The 17,542-nt window shown below is 35.2% G+C and overlaps 1 protein-coding gene across 4 annotated transcripts in view; it reads left to right on the forward strand.

Moving 5' to 3' along the window:
* The window catches only part of ESCO1 (establishment of sister chromatid cohesion N-acetyltransferase 1), a 318,705-nt gene that overhangs the window by 294,737 nt on the left and 6,426 nt on the right, over positions 1-17,542 (forward strand). For 3 of the 4 annotated variants that reach the window (XM_075744292.1, XM_075744293.1, XM_075744294.1), the window contains exons 8-9: positions 8,489-8,620; positions 16,182-16,271. In XM_075744292.1, coding sequence (XP_075600407.1) covers positions 8,489-8,620; positions 16,182-16,271 — 222 coding nt within the window. Of the gene's footprint in view, positions 1-8,488; positions 8,621-15,470; positions 15,594-16,181; positions 16,272-17,542 lie in introns of all 4 variants that reach the window. The other variant, XR_012833852.1, reaches the window with a different exon arrangement.

The following is a 17,542-nucleotide window of genomic DNA, read 5'->3' on the forward strand; positions in this document are numbered from 1 at the left end:
TAGCTTTCCTCTACCGTATTCATACAGAGATTTTTTGCAACTTATTGACTATGCTGGTAGTATTCTTGTTTTCAGCCCAAATTTGGAGAGTAATATTTCTTCCCTAGGTATTCAACAGTAAAAAAAATAATTTATTTACCTAGCAAAATTGTAGAATATAAAGAATGGGTCATCAATGAAAAACATTAGGGAAAATGGAAGAGACCTAGTTTCTTACTTTCTGTGTGTATTTCTGGAAAATTCAAGCGAGCACTGTATTTAATTTTCAAATGTGAAGGTAACAAGTTCGTAATACCTAATATATTTCAGCACTTTGTACAAATCTAATTCACTTTGATTTCATTGAGTTCAGAGTAGGATTTTTATTGTATTGAAAGGGCATTTTGGTAATGCCTGTAGTTCTCTTTTCCAATAAAGCATTAGGTAAGGTATTGCTCTGTTATTCTTTTATGGGATTGGGGGGGGGGGGGGAGAGGAGGACAGACAGGGATGGACTGCTTTTAGCATTGTCAAAATGTATAGAGGAACCCAAATATTTGTTAAGCCATTTTGTAAAAAACTATCCTTGACATTAGTTACTGTGGAGACGAGACATAGTTATGTCTAGAATAGCTTGTGCTAGCATCTGGAGGGGAAAAATCACTGAATTGACTTCTAACATACCAGACTTTGCTCCTACAAATACTCAAAAGATTGGGAGATTGGGGATTAAATGCATGTAATAAAGTAAGGTACATGTTGTAATTAATAGCATTGTTTGCAAAACCATGATGAATTCTTTTAAATGTTGATTCTGAATGGCTGGATGTTTTTTTTTTTTCTTTTTTTTAGGAAATACTTTCAAAGGTATTTATGTACTTCTGTAGCGATCTTCTGAGAACAGAAAAAAAGGTTCATTTGGTTTAAAAGCTGTTCAGGTTGAAATTTCTTCTACACGGAGTGCAGTCTTACTACACACAACCAAATCACTTAAATTAGCCTTCGTAGTGTCTATAAAAAATTTTATAGTTAATAGCTATAAAACATTTTTTATTTCAAGTTTCTGGTGCATTGTATTAAAAGAAGCAGTTCCATTATTCTTCTTTACCTTGAGCAAAGTTGGGAAATCATGCTTTTATTCTTAGCATGGAACATTTAACTTGCACTTTGTTCTGCTTATTAAAAAAAATTAAATGCCTGAAAGATGCAATTTTGAGCTCTCTACTGGGCTTTCTACTGCGAGATCTGATTCTTTTGGAGATCTGTCAAGCCAGTCAGTCTTAATGTATGTACAGAACCTTTTTTTTTTTTTTTTTTTGTAACCAAAGGGGAAAAACTAGTTGGGCTTAGTTTGAATCACCACACAATACGTTATCTTTGTTTTGCTGTTTTTTTTCTATTGAATTTTCCTAGTCTTTTGTATTTAAGTTTGACATCTGTCCTTTTAATTGGCTTTACAATATCTGAGGCTCAGAGTCTGGGATGTTACAATACTGTCTGTGTATTCTAACCTTTTCATTTCCTGAGCTATATTTAGAGAGGTGTTATGGTAAAAGTAGTCTTCGTTTTCCACAGTACACTCTATTTTTTTTTAATATTTATTCCTTAAAGGTGTATCTTATCTTCCTTCTCCTGTATGATTGCTATAATGAATAGATTAAATTTCTATTTTCCTTAAGTAATATAATCTTTAGCAAGCTTTAAGGCTATTTGACTGTAACAGAAGTCAGTTTGTAGAAGAAATATTTAGCAGCTGTACTTGCACCATTCTCTTTCTTGGTATACATCATCTAGTTATCAGAGCAGTTTTCAAACATAAAATTATCTTCGTTTCGTAGAGGTACAACTAAGACAAAAAATGAGTTGTTTCTGTTTTCTTCAGATGTACTTGCTGTCACACATCTTAAAAAGCAGGTCTCTTCAGAGTGTAGAACTTCAGCTGAAAACGGCAAGGAATCTGACGCTGCAACAAACTTTGTAAAACAAACAGTGACAGGAAACAATGGTGTTTGAAGTAATGTGCATGTGCAAAGATCTAGGGTCAGACCTCGGAAAGTGTGACCTGTCTTTCTGGAGGAAAGAAATTAAGATTGAGGCTAAAAATACATTATGTTCCAAATCCATGACTTGGTGTTTAGAAAAGTAGTCTCTTCTGAATATTTCTGAACTGTACCCTCTTACACTTCATTTAAGTGCTCAGTCGGTAGGTTGACAAGTTATGCGAAGCTGCATAGTGGAAGTTTCGGAGAGTAATGCATTAAAATTGTTTTTTACTTTCCAAGTACTTAAATCTAATGTGCAAGTATGAGAACTTGAATATGAAATCATCTGTTCCTTTAACTTCCAAAATGGAAAGAAATACAAATGTGCAAAGCATGTGTTTTCAATTCTCGTAAAATGAGATATGCTTTACATCCAAGACAAGGAAAGGCAGTTGTTTGCTTCTTGTAAAAATTCTGTTTGCCTGCCAGATCTAGGACAAAATTTTGGCCATAAGAATAGGAATTGGAAGAAGCATTAATGCTACAAAGAAATGTTCTAAATAATTATCCAGGAGGTGCAGGGATACTTCTTGCATTTTATGCCACTAAGGAGAAGTGTTCCTTTGAAAATTAAGCTAGTCTTTTGAAAATGTTACTCATCAATTTTAGGAAAGAATGTGTAAAAAAAATGAACAGTGAAAACAAATCACTGAAGTGATAAAAAGATGGTATAGAGTTAGAGTTAATGCCTACATGCAAGCAAACATCATTAAATGTAGATGATCTTTATAAGTGTCAGCAAATGCATGGATCAGGATTGCTTGATGTAAGATGCTTTTCATTCTGAAGTTTTCATTAGTGCTATATGTGACAGTGATGTGCAACTAATTCAGTTTACGCATTTGGAGATCACACTTGAATTTTTCCTTACATATTTTTTGGTTAAACTTGAACATAGTTTCCGGTTTGACTAAAGTAATATATGAAACAAATATTTTGATTTAAGCTGAAAACACAATCCTCAGTGGAAATAAGAAGCGTAAAAGTGATTTCTGATGAGCCTGAAGAAAGTTGCATAGCTATCATTTAAAGTTGCTGTTTTCTTTCTTAAACTGGTATGGTCCAGTCGGCAATTTCTCTGAAGAATGGGAGAATGGATTTTGAGCAATCTTTTGTTGTTCACGTTACTTAAGTACTGCCTCTTTTCTTTCCTGTAATCCCAGTAAAAACAAGGCAGTGGTTACTACAGAAGTGACTGGGGAGGGAGTTTGGTAGTTGAGAGCAGTCACTCTTCCTTTCTTCCCACATGAATCTTACCCTTTGGGACAGCTCTGTTCTTAGGGGGGCAGTAATGGTCATCTTTTCTTATTACCACTCCTTCCCATTTCTACTTCACCGAAGCAACTCAGCTTTCTCTTAGCAAATTCAGGTGGGTTGTGTTTGGTGTCCTTTGTCCTGAGCGTGAGAATGTTTTGTAAGGTTAGCTGGGCACCTGATACAGGAATTCAAGCGTGATGGCTGCTAACATTGCATTGTGGGTTTAACCCTGGCAGGCAGCTAAGCACCATGCAGCTGCTTGCTCGCTCCCCCTGAGGAGGATGGGGGAGAAAACTCATGGGTTGAGATAAGGACAGTTTAATAAGTAAAGCAAAAGCTGCGCATGCAAGCAAAGCAAAACAAGGAATTCATTCACCACTTCCCATGGGCAGGCAGGTGTTCAGCCATCTCCAGGAAAGCAGGGCTCCATCATGTCTAACAGCTGGGAAGACAAATGCCATAACTCCAACCATATCCCCCTTCTTCCCTCTCTCCCTCAGCTTTTATTGCTCAGCATGACATTGTATGATATGGGATATCCCTCTGGTCAGTGAGGGTCAGCTGTCCCAGCTGTGTCCTCTCCCAACTTCTTGTGCATCCCCAGCCAACTCACTGGCACAGCAGCATGAAAAACAGAAAAGGCCTTGACAGTGTGTAAGCACTGTGCAGCAATAGCTAAAACATCCCTGTGTTATCAACACTGTTTTTGGTCACAAATCTAAAGCACAGCACCGTAGCAACTACTGTAAAGGAAATTAACCTTATCCCAGCCAAAACCAGTACACATTGGAACACTCTCTGTAATATACTTGAATTATGTTTTTATATGGGTTGAGAACAGTTTAATTGTCCCTTGTAAATGTTGTGCAGATTTGTTTTTTAACTTTGTATTCATATTGCTTTAGCTAATGATCAGTGAGGACATCATCTCATGATGGATAATGACTCTCCATTTTAATTTTTCAAAAATGTTGAATAAAATTAGATACATCTGAGTTCTGAAATTTTTAAGCTTATTTACATCCTTTGGCTAAAGTAGTTTTTCAGAAAGATGGGTACTGGTGATAGCGGGGTTTTTTGGTTGGTTGTTGTTTGGGGGTTTTTGGAGGGTTTGTTTGTTTGGGGGTTTGGTGTGTTTTTTTTTGTTTTTTGTTTTTGTTGTTTTTTTTAAATTCCACAGTCTTCATTTGAAGTGAAACTTGTTTCTGAGTTGGGTCATGTCTTCTGATCCTCCTGGTCAGCAAGGGGATCTACCCATCAGCTTCAGTCTTGAATGCATCTTTCGTTGAAATAGCATTCTTTGACCTTTTCATTTTTGTGGAGAGCCCAAAAATCTTTGTGGTGTTCCTTCCTGCTCTTCTTGTATTTCCTTTCCAGCCCGCCTGTTTCTATGGCTGGATTTTATTCTTTGTTCTGTGAAAAGAGTAGAGGAAAAAATAATCTTCCTCTAACTAACACACTAGGTAATCAAGAAGGAGGTGACCTAATCTATGCCTGAAGAGAGACGGAAAAAAAAAAAGAAAAAAAAAAAGGGGCCCTTTTCATCTCCTACAGAGGCACCAAATGCCTTTTTTGCTTGCAGGGCTCCTTATGCCACATATGGAGGATCAGCAGACATGCACCTTCTCAAAGAAGATATTGGTAAGACTTTTCTTTCTGTCTAACACAGAATTAAGAAACCCTTCTGGAGATTAAGACAACATTGTTGCAATGTTCAATTGCAATTAGGCTTGAAACACTGGATCTTAGATATCCTGTGCCTAAATTAATGAGGATTGCCTGAGATGTTGGGAATGCCTAAATGCCATCTACACATGCAGAATTTGCTTAGGAAATGAAAGTATCCTTGCTCTTTATTGTTACTGTAGAAAATTGTGTTATAAATAGGGTAACACATTTTTCTGCCTGCAACCCCACGTTTTCTTAAATACTGCTTTGGAAAACATTTCTCTAAGTTCTGAGAGTCAAACCTCTTACATCTTTTTCTAGTTATGACAAGTCAACAGTTTATTCTCCAGTACCCAGTATCTGATGTTTGCTGAGAAGATCCCCCTCCCCCCACCAAATCCCACTTTTAAATTTTTATTTACTCCCATATGTGGTGCATAAGGTGTTCTTGGTTATATTTTCTTTCCCTTCCCTCCGCATTAGAAAGGACTGGGAGCCTTTAACGCAGTATTACTGCTTGTGAGCATTTTTCCCCCTCTTGATACATGCCCTTTCCACTTTTGCTTATGCAATGACATCAGGTTAAAAATAGATTCTGTAGATGTTTTGTTAAATTACAAAAATGCATTCTTCATAATTCCTGACTTTATTTTGCATGTTCTGGTTTGGTTTTTTGTTTTGTTTGTTTGGGCTTTGTTGTTGTAGTCTGCATTGCATTTACAAAGCTACTGGGTTTGGTTGGTTTGTTTTTTTTTGTTGGGTTGGGTTTTTGTTTTTTTTTTTTTTTTTTTTTTTGGTATTGTTTGAAACTGAAATAGTATTTCAGTTACACAAAAAGGCTATCTTCTTTACTACCCTCAGGATACTGTAAAATATTGTAAAATACTTGCTAAAAAGTATAGCTGGCATTTGTTAGGGCTACAGAGTTCAAAAGATTGCTTTAGATACTACAATGTGTTTTTTCTGATACTCACATAACAAGTTTTTAATACTGTGTGTGTAGCCCATTGATACAACTGAATGCATGTAAAAATAGTAGTATTAGTGAAATCTTAAAAAAACAAAAAACAAACAAAAAATCCCCCCCAAAAACCCAAACCCACTGATACCATCAACATCCAAGAAATTCAAACTATAAAATACAATATGGCTGTACTATTCCAGGGAAATAATCTGTTCCTGGAGACTCCTGAAACAGCATATGTATTTACAAGGCAAGATGGGATGAGCTAAGGAGTCTGACAACTTTGAGGATATCCTTGTACCAGTTTTTTTGATGACTTCCTACATAGCTAGGCTTTTTGGTTTTTTGGGTTGAGATTTTTCATAGTAAACAAATAGGTATTTTAGTCTAAATACCTTTAGCTGCTTGATCATTTGAACAGAAATTGTTTCATGAGGCTTACTGCAGTACTGATGTGTGCTAAATATTTTAAGAGTTGCTTTATGTAGTTGATTTTCTAATTAACATGTCTTTTTTTTTTGTAAGTATATTCCAAGCGTCAAAATAGACTTCCTCTTCACTTATGCTACCCTAGGTATAGGGGATATGTTCTCCATCTTCAAGATAGGAATTACTAAGTTCAGTTCAATTGGTTTACCTTAAGATAATCACCATACATTATCCTTCCTGCTGAACTACCATTTTTCATCTTTCATGTATAAACCCTTGAAATGCAGTATATTTTGGTGGCCAGATGGGTACCTTGTTTTGAACTATATTGCTGCTTTAACGGAAGTCTGCAGGTAAAATAAAATGTATTGGGTTCAGTTTTTACACCTTTAGAAACCTCATCTTATTCCAACTTTGCAAATACAACCTCAGGATTCATCTTTCCTTTTTCCTTCAGAAAATTAGTATACTCCTGTTTCTCCTTCTGTATACAGTAGGAACGTATAAATTGACATAGCATTAAAGCAATGATTTCTCAGATTCAGCTACTTTCTTTTGGTTAAGTTCCATATATGTGCTCTTAAAGAGAAGTTCAAGTCTGAGTTTGCCTGGCCAGTTCTACCTTTAGTCCATTCTTGGAAAGAAACTGATACCTATGTTTTCGATTTCACTAATGACTACTTGAAATAAGTTGCTATTGTGTGGAGAACTGAGCTGTCATCTAGCTCTTAGACATACTTAAGCATATTTTTGAAGATATAAGGAGTAAGAAATTATTCGTAAACATTTCTGCTGTGTTGCAAAATGCTTTCTTCCATAAAGTAGGCTTTTTTTCTATGAATATTTTCAGCTCTTAGAAAAAAGTTAAATTCAGGTGATGTTTTCTTGCAAATTGTGCACTTTGAATTTGTGCACACAGATCAATTTACTTTGAAAAAATACCCTCAAGTCTTCTTTTGCATATATAGTATCCTATTTTAGAGTATAAACTTTTTGTTTTTCTGTTACTTGTGACATAATGTTAAAATAGATAAAAAGTGACATTTATTGCTGCTTATATAAACTCAATTTCAAAATGTAGTTAAAGAAAAAAAAAATGTATTTGAGCATTAAGCCATAACTTAAAACATGCCTTTTTGGCTAAAGACTTCAATCTAACAAGTATTCTTTTGCTCTTCGCAAATGACACCTCCTGCACCTCGTTATTAGGTACTGAGCATACTTCCAAATTAATAACACTGTTTTAATGAATAAATAGCAAAGCAATAGGTACTGAGTAGTGCCCTTAATTTTGTAATGGTTGGTTATAGAGTAGGAGGATAACCTAAAGGGTTGTGAATAAAATGGTATGATTTTCCATTTGTATTGTAGCTGCTATCCAGTGTCTGAAAAATAAAAGTTTTGAACCTTGTGCAATTAAGATAGCATGTCAAACATTGTAGTGAGCTGTTTCCAATTAAGAGTTAAGTCTTAAGTCCTGAGAGTATATTAAATGAAGCTTTTAATCAATAAAGAGAGGGATAAAAAAGCATAATACTATTAGATTGCCTTGAAATACTTAGTTTTCATAAAAACCTAAAAGACAGTGATTAGCTGTTGCAGATGTATTGCTTATCTTAACAATTATTTGCATAGCTTTTGTTTTTTGTAATATCCTTCCAAACATTCAGGAAAATGTTTCACCTTTGGCCTACCTCAAAGCAACTCACAACCAAAAGTCAGGCAGCAACAGAACTGTAGGAAAAAAACAAGTAGTGTGGGGCTGGATGTGGGAATTTCCTTTCTGGAAGATGATTATATTTACTGCAAATAGGGTAATGAAGGAAAAATTCTCTGTTCTTCATATTTCATAAAATAAAGGAAGCCATTTGTTCAAAACTAGTGGGAGGGGAGCTAATTTTAATGTTGGGTAGAGTTTGCTCTGTGATTTGATGCCTGTGCCTCTTGAGGCTGTATGGGTTTTTGAAAGATGGAATTCTAAATTCTGTACTTGTTTTCTCCTGTTTCACTCCATTTTAACCTCTGTGTTGAGTTTCCAGAAGAGAAGTTATAAAGAGGCATGTCTGATTAAAGTTCTGTTGAACTGTATTTACTGTGCTTGTAATTGACAAACACCTTTTTTTTTTTTTTTTTTTTTTTTTTTAAATAGGATGCAGGACAGAAGAGATTTGGTGCTATTTCCTGTAATATTTGTGGAATGCTTTACACTGCATCAAATCCAGAGGATGAAACCCAACATCTGCTCTTTCATAACCAGTTCATAAGTGCTGTAAAATACGTGGTGAGAAAACCTTATCTTTTTAAAGACATAAGCATTACCTTTTATTTGCTGTGCACTAGTTAAAATTCATATTACATTAAGTCATGTTTTAATAGATTAGTATCACAGTAGGCCATGAATAATCCACTTTGGGAAATAAATATTTTTAAGAGCCATGGTAGACACGTTATGTGTAACGTATAAAAATATTTAGTAGGATAGTGGTTCTTCATTCCCGTTGTATTCTTTCTGTTACAGTTCCCTAATCTTGGGGGTGGTGGTGAGGGTGGTGATAGGAAGACAAAGGAATGTCACTGTTCTGAAAGTGCTAAATACAGGTTTCAGTACAACTGGTGTTTGCAATGGTTGGCTTAATAGTCAGATAAAGAGCTGATTGTACTGGTTTTTGTAACTGTGTAATCTTAAATTACTTCTAAATTACTTATTCTTAATTGCCTGTAATTTGAAGAGAGACTGCCTAGGAATTCAGCTGATACAACTTCATAGTACATTGAAACTTTACTGAATTTCTAGTGTGATTGTAATCTTTAAATATAAAAGTCCAAATTCTTATTCCATAACTTCATTATATGTGCTGTATCTGAGTATCTCTCTCATATTAAAGCTCAGATTTGAAAATTTTGTACAATTTGAAGTATATTGTAAAATCAGCTACTTCACACTAACTGATATTACAAGACTTACAGGAAATATCTGTTCACATGTCTGAAATCCAGAATAGAATCCACAAAGTCTATTTTCTTTATCACACATGTTACCTTCAGTACTCTACACTCGAGTAGGTAAGACCTCCAGGATAACTGAACTGAGGCCACCAATTCATTTCATCTAGGTACCAAATGGCTGTTGGGCTACTCTTAAATCTCAAGCTCAATTTTATGCCACAGTTTACAAACATAAAGATATATCTTCATAGCTAAAGCGTTTGAAACCATCTGGTAAATAGTTCTGGTATTTGTTTTGTTCTTGGTTAGTTTTTGCTGAATAATCCAGACATCTTGAAACATCGCTTCTGATACACATTAGGTACATTGTAGGGTGAGACTGGGCAGAAAGCGTGATGGAATGCAGTACATGATAATGGCAGCATATAGTACATTTCCCTGTTTTATTCCTGTTTGTCCTTTTCCTGTCCCCCAAATACTTTCAGATCTTGAGTGTTACCAAAGATGTAAACATAATTTGCAGAACATAGTCTTAGTTCTTTTGAATAGAAGCTGGAAAATGAGTTCAGCAGTTACTTAAAGCTGCTATGTTCACATAAGTAGGAAGCTGCACTGGAGTTTGAATATTTTGGAAGTTGAAAGAGCTGAAATTTCTCACTTGTGTGTATGTCTAGAGTAACAACATGGTTAACATGAAAGTGAAAGAGCAGACTGCCTTAAACCAGTTGTAAATACCTATAAAGTTAGGTATGCTTTTAATTTGGGAAAAACTTTCCCTATTGTTTACTCAGTGGCTAGGCATCTTTTGAAAGCTTCACACAATGTGTACTCAAGCAAATTATTTAGTTTAGTGAGTAAACAGTTCGATCTCTGAAAACTTACAACTCTAGTTGCGTTTTGTGACAGCTATAGAGCAATGATTTAGATGGTTATTCTAGAACAGAAACTGTAGAGTAAGAGGCAAAGGAAGGAGTCTTATGAATCTTTAAATTCCCTCTGATTTTTTTTTTTTTTCTCATAACAATTTGATTGACACTCTGTTTTCTGCATGGGTAAGTAACTTTTGCCGTGCTAAATAGATAATTCTTTAACACTAGTCATTTGACCCATAGTCAGTGGTTCTTGGTGGATTGTATTCTGATAATGTCCATGACAGAAACATCCTCACCGCCTCTTAGAAAATAATCTGAACTTTAGATAAACCTTCTTGCCAGTGAATTAGTACACCAAGTCTCTACTTGTTAATTTTTAGTCATACAGAAATACCAGAAGAATGATTGTTAGTTATCCTAGTTTTGCTAGGAGGTTTCTCTTGGGAATTGTTGGGTGGATGGCTTGGTGGTGTGATATGCTTGGTTTCTAGATACTGGTATGTAGTTACTGTGCTGAAACTATAACCACCTTCCTTTCCCTGACAGAAAGTGTTAACTGGACAGTAGCATCATGGGATTAAAAAAGTTATACTAGAGAAAGTCTTGGTAACTTCTTGGTTAGACTTTCTGGTCCAGGAACATCTGGTCTTGGTGACCTTGGTATGTTACTTTATTAGCTCTCCAGATATTCTTTTTTATATAGTTAATATATTTGGCATTATTGTTGATTTGGAGGCTAAGTTATTTAGAAGCATTTTTCATTCTGTTATCATTCACATTCTTCATGCCATATGATGCAGTCCCAGTCTGACTTGAGAGTTTTCTCAGTTTTTCTTCCTTTTGAGTGTCTTTTGCTACATGCCAAGTAGTTCTATTCATGATTCATTTCACAGAATCACAAAAAAGAAAGCCTATGTACGTTATGTGCCAGAGCTTCTTGCTGTGAACTGTGAAAATGGGCATTATTGTTAGCGTCTTACCTACTTGCATGCAGCTGTTTTGTGGGTTTTTCAAAAGTACTGAGTAGCCAGAAGATAGTTTGCATCTAAGTAATAAATTATTTATTATCTTCAACAATTGTTTTTTAAGGCCTATCTTGTTTCTTTTAGTGAAAAAATATTTTTAGGTCTCTAGAACTTCCCTGATGCCCCTGGAAGTAAGACAGGCTAACAAGGAGATAGTATTGGGATACTTGTTTTGTCCTGAATGGCTGATAGAGACAATAAGGAAATTGTAGGCCTTGTGTGCAGAGAGAAGGTTTGGCAAATCTAATGACAATTTCTGGATTTGGGAACAGAAGTTTGACAAGGACTGATACAGGTTTTCTGAGGGGTGCCATTTGTTGTTAATAGAAATGTGCAAATTGAATAAGCAAGAAGGTAAGGTGGTCAAGGATAGTACTGGAGCAGGAGTAGATTAGTATGGGAGATGTCCCCTACTGCAGACAAATGTAGGAATCTGTCTCACTATCTTTCTGGTTTCAGACATCTGAAAGTCTCCAGAAAAAAATACACCATTCTAGCATATGTGTGCATTGAGTAATGACATATGCATCAAGTGTTAACTCCAGTGGGATGGATAACTTTGTGGGATGCATATGTGGTTCAGTTTTATAGACTCCTCTAGCTGTAATACAATACAGTATCAACTGTGTATCCTCTCTGAGTCCACAGTATCAATTTAATATTTCTGCCAAATTTTTTTCTAAGAGCAGGACATTATTTTTAATGATGTTTTTAAGTTGCAAACACAAATATTTATGTTAGGAAATGCTTGTGGATTCAGGTGCCTGATGTGAATGCAGTTAATGTGTTAGTATTTCAAGTATATCATCCTCTTAGGTAAGAATATCTTGAGCTGAAGAAAGTGGAAGAAGCTATGATTTGGGCTAATGTCTAATCTGATAACTTCTAAATAGCTATTCTGATGTGACTGCATCCAAGCCCATCTGTAAGGTGCTTACGATTTTCAGATTAACAAAAAACCCCAAACAACAACAAAAAAACCCACCCCAACATTTGACTTCTTTGAACCTAAGGTTAATAGAATATTGGGATTGAAGACAATGAAGATGAACTTCATGTCATCTTAGAAAGATTTCATAGTTGTCTTGATTTGCATTAATTCCAAAAGTGATACATCTGTGCAATATAAAACTTAATAATATTTCAAATGAAGGTCTTACCATTATCTATCTTTTGAAGGAATCTTAGTTTTAAAAGAGGGTAGTATATAATAATTACATCCAGGGATTTTAATGTGTTCTACAGTCAAAACCTCATTCTCCATATTACATTCATAGGAAAGAGAGACAGAATATCTCTAATCTGATGAAGGAGTCGGGAAGAAGGCAGTAGACCCATTTCTCTGCTACAAATTATCAAGGATAAAAGTGTGCAAAATTTCATACTAAACTTGATTATTAGGGGAAAATTTCATAAATGCTTTTCTTAGTAAAGATCAAGAATTATACAGTATTAACCACGTTTTCCTCCCTACCTCAATATTTTTGAGAAAGAAACAGTATAAGAAAAAAACACCATCGATTTTCATGTATTTGTATTCATTTGAGAAATAGGGCGTACAGACAAGCCAGAACTGATGTATAGAAAAATACCAGGTTTGCTGTCCCATTTCCTACTTTTATGTAAGAACTTTTAAAATATGAGGAAATGCAGGGGAAGCAGTCTATTGTCTTCTAACTTACACTTTTAAAGGCAAAGCTACATCAGATATTAAACAATAAGCAGAACATAGTTCATGTGAAATTGAGCGCTGAACACTTCAGCTACAATGCCATTAGTGTTGGAGCCATCTTTCCAACTATATTCTATGTCATTCATTATATACATACATAATATCCAGTGAAAGCAATGCACTACGCAGTACATTTGTAATTACCATCCATGCTACTATTTCATGATGCAGTAGTGACTGCTCGTCTGTATTGCCCTTTTTTGAATTATTTCTTTCTGTTGTAATTCTCTTGCCATTGTACCTTAATAAACGAGCAGAAGCAATCTTTAACCTTGCTTGAATTGGGAGGAAAAGTTAGAGGTAGATTAAAAATGAGTTAACTGTTCATGGCAGAGTTGCCTTATGTTCTCAAAAGATTACAAATATCTGTAGAATAAATAGACATAACATGGAGGGGAGGAGGGTATTGCAACACTTATTACATACCACGGGGCTCTGTACAGCGTCTGCCCAGCTGGTGATGAAGCTATATGTGCCTTGCTGCTGCTGGCTGTTAGGTAATGTGTTGTTGAGCATAGACTTCCAGTATCAAGGAGGAGTGATGTAATTCCATTCTTTTACTCCAGGCCTTGCAGAACATGCATCCTGGTGGGAATAATAGCTTTCCTTTTAACTTCTTTGGTTGTCACAAGCAATGTATATGAATTCTTGGGCTTCTCATTCAACAATAAATAAGCCTTGATGCCTTAAAGTAATGTCAGTTAAAAGGAAAGGAAAAGCAAATTTTCTGATACTGTAGTAGAATGTTATAAAGTTATATGGCAGACATAATGCTTTTGTTTCTTACTATATTAAGGTGTTCTTGCCATCTGCCTGAGTGAAGGAATCCTGCTTTAGTTCTCAGCGACTGAAACAAAATACAACAGTCTGCAAGGTGTTTTAATAGTGTTAAAATGGTGGGGTTTTGTTAAAAAACCCCACGTTAATAGGTGTGCTAAGGGAAATCATCTTCAGACCACATGCAAGAAAGATACTGGTACTAAAGCATATTTTGTGTATTGTAGGTATCTAATAGGATCAGTCCCAGTTGAAGCTCTAGCACGTTTTCCTTAACAGCTTTAGCGTTAGAATATGAAAGAGCTGTGACCCATCTTGTGCATTATTTCCATTTGTCTGGTTTAAAGGAAGCACAGTTCATTCCTAAGACTGAACAATGAAGATACTGAAGATGCAGATACTTATGTGAAATGTTAGGTTTTCTTTTTGAAACTTAGAGCTACTTTAATAACAAAGGCATATGACTTTAAAATGTCTTCTCTGATGTAAACCAAATGAACTGAAAGTCTTGGATGAGCTTAGGGTTTGCCAAAACTTTTTGGACAGCTTAATCTAAAAGATGTATTTCTGAATAAATTCCAAAATGCTTTGATTGAAACTGCCTCTCCTGTGAATATAATCAGTCCCCATATTATACTAATCACTTAAGAAAATTAATAAGTTGACAATAATGAAAATAATGAGTTCTAAGTATTAGTCAGTTATTGCATTTTTACAGAATTATTTTTAGACTTCTGCTAATACGCTGTTGCTTAAAAGTGTAACAGCAGCAAGCTGTTCAGAAATGTTTTCTTCCGTCAGATTTCATTTTATTCGAAATACCTGGCCATTACGTTAACAGAATACCTTAATGTAGAATTTACGATTGAATTTTCTGCATTAGGCCTGCAGCATTCTCAATGCTGTCATGGTAGGATTATCAAACACATTGCATTTATCTGCTGAGTGATGGTCATAGTTGGTTTAAGATAGGCTGTAGAAGGCTTTTACAGGGCAAACAGGTAGCCAAAAGGCAGCAAAAGACAAAAAATTGAGAGAGGATGGTGTTTGAGGTTGGAGAGTAGTAATCCTTACCTGAATTTTTGGAGACCTTTTCTAACGGTCTCAAAATGCATGTCACAATCCCACAAATTGCACTTTTCTGCTTACCTGAATATTGTGACACTGCTGTTTACTGCCTGTTGTGTTCAGACTATAATATATATAATTTCAAATAGGATCTTCATTTGTGTTGGTACTTAGTGGAACTACAACTAAGAAGAAAAGCACGCAGGATTGAAATGGTGTCTGTGTTGCAACCATTGCCATGCTGGGTGCTAAACTCACACTTAAATAGTTCTAGGACTACCAGCAAGTAGATATATTTCTAAAATGATTCTCTTCATGTCTTGTTTGGGGTAAGGGAGTAAAATCAGCATGATTAAAATGAGATACAGATCAAGTATTATAACACTTAAGTTTGTCTTTTTTTTTTTTTTTTTGTGGTAGTATATATGGCATTCATTCAGTGCCAAATTCCATTATTTGATCTTTAGTTCAACGTTATTTTATGGGAAGGTACAGATTTCAATGAGAATTATTCCATCAATATTGTTTCTTCAGAGGCTTTTTTATTTAAAGTTGCTTTGAGTAAGACTTGTAGATCAGCCTTTTTAGTGGCTGAAGTTACTTCTGCATTCAGTATTTTTAGGTCCCGTCAAAGCAACTTGAGTTCTAATATCTACCAGTCCCATCTTACTAGATTTAAGTGGCTTTTTTGTTTTGTTTTTTTCCATGCAGGTACTGCTCATTATTCACCACGAGTGTGGATCTGAAGAAGAGTTAATTACCTCTATTTTTTTGAGTATGTTTATACTTCAGATACACACAACGTAGCCTCCTTCCCCATTAGATTCTTAGAAGGTAGTTATAAAATTTTTTCTAGTATCCTTCTTGTGGCTTTAACAGTATGATCAGTAACAAAATAAACTATTCCTTACATTTTGGGCAACTGCATGCCATTCAGTTCACTTAGAACCTCCTGGAGGTCTTTCGCATGCCAAACTTTAAAACTGAGTGTGTATTTGTGGAGGTAACTATGTTAAAAAGAAATATTTTATTAAAATTTAGGAGTTTTCCCATTCACTGGACTTCGGAAAATAAGTATTACGTAGGTTTGGAAATCAGTTATGTGAGCCGAGTTCGCTACTTCTATTTTAAAATTCAGTTTGCACTGCAGTCCTGGGGGAAAAAAAATCTAGTTGGAAAATTATAAGACACTTTCACAAATTGTTTCTAGATATAGTTAGGCTATTGTATAAATGATTGTATAAATAAGATCATATTATATCTGTTGTACTCATTTTAAAAAGCTAGCTGAAGTTTCCTTCTCTAGCAAAGCAGCTGCTAAATAGTGTGAAGTCTCTGCATAAGTTCAGTGTCTAGAAAATAATATGCAATTTCTGTTTGTACATCATGTGTATGGTTTAGATAAGTGTTTCTTTTATTTAGGGTTGGAAAAAGGAGAGAATTTTGGCTGAATATCCTGATGGAAAGATAATAATGGTTCTTCCTGATGACCCGAAGTATGCACTTAAAAAGGTATGGAGAAAAGGACTGAACTTGTATATCTTACCTCGTTTGATATTTTAATATAAGTAATGAGAATGTTCATAGAAAGTTTGAATAATTTATATGTGAGCAGTTGAAGTTGGAGTCAAAACTGCAGAGGTTCTGTAGCTTCTTCCACAAACAGGTCGGACACCTCAAGCACTGCTGTTCTCTTCATAGAGAGGATGGGTCTGAGCAGGAGTGGAAGGCAGGGTTGGGAACAGCATCAACCCACTGATTTTTTACGTTTTTAAATATATTTACTGAATGGCTGCCAGATATTTCATGTAATATAAACTTCTTACTATACTGAAATGTATTGACATTATTACACAGCATGAATATGGCACCATTCTCTAAACAATTTTTGGATAAAAATATATTTAAGTGGAGAGTGGCCACAAAGTCATGTAGTCCATTCCCATGTCCAAAGCAGGATCAGCTATGGTTATGGTGCATCTGACAACTTTCTAAAGCTTCTGCCAGTGGAGGTAACCTTTCCCGACTCTGTTAGAGTGCTTCGTTATCCATAATATTAGGATATTTTCCCTAAATGTCCAACAGAATCTCTGTACTGAAATTTAAGTGCATTAGTGCAAATCATACTGCCATAGCTGTAGAAAACATCCTTCTTTTCTCTTTGCAACAGCTTTTTTGTGCCTGAACAAACTGATTGTTTCACCTTAAGAAGATTGACAGAATGTGCTGATTTTTAGTTTATACTCCTAAATAACGTTTTACAGAGCTCTGGTCATTGTCATACTCTCCTCTAGATTATTTCCATTTGTGACATGTCTCACATCTCTTTTGAAACTCTTTGTCTAAAACTGGAGACTTAGAGCAGCAGGGTACTTGGGTGTCTTGCGGGCTAGCCTGTGTTCATACATCTTAATATGTCATTACATTTATTTTTTCAGTAGCATGGCATTGATTCTGTTTAGCTGGGGATTTGCTGTGACAAATAGGTACTTTTTTACAGTACCACTATTGCAGGATCACAGAATGGTTGAGGTTGGAAGGGGCCTCTGGAGGCTGAATTGATGCCCAATATGGCTCTCTGTAGTGGGTTTTCCTTAGCCTAACATAGAACTTTTAAGTTACTGAATTGAAAAGAAACTACAAAATTTCTTTTTACAATATTTAATGCAGATAAGTTTGTTTATGAAGTTTTGTTTCTCTGGTAGTATTATCTTCATTTTAGTACATTCATTCCACATTTGTTTTTTACTAAAATGGCTGAAGAAAAAAAGTACTTAAAAATA

Source organism: Balearica regulorum, chromosome 2, assembly GCF_011004875.1.
Source record: "Balearica regulorum gibbericeps isolate bBalReg1 chromosome 2, bBalReg1.pri, whole genome shotgun sequence".
Lineage (NCBI taxonomy): Eukaryota > Metazoa > Chordata > Aves > Gruiformes > Gruidae > Balearica > Balearica regulorum.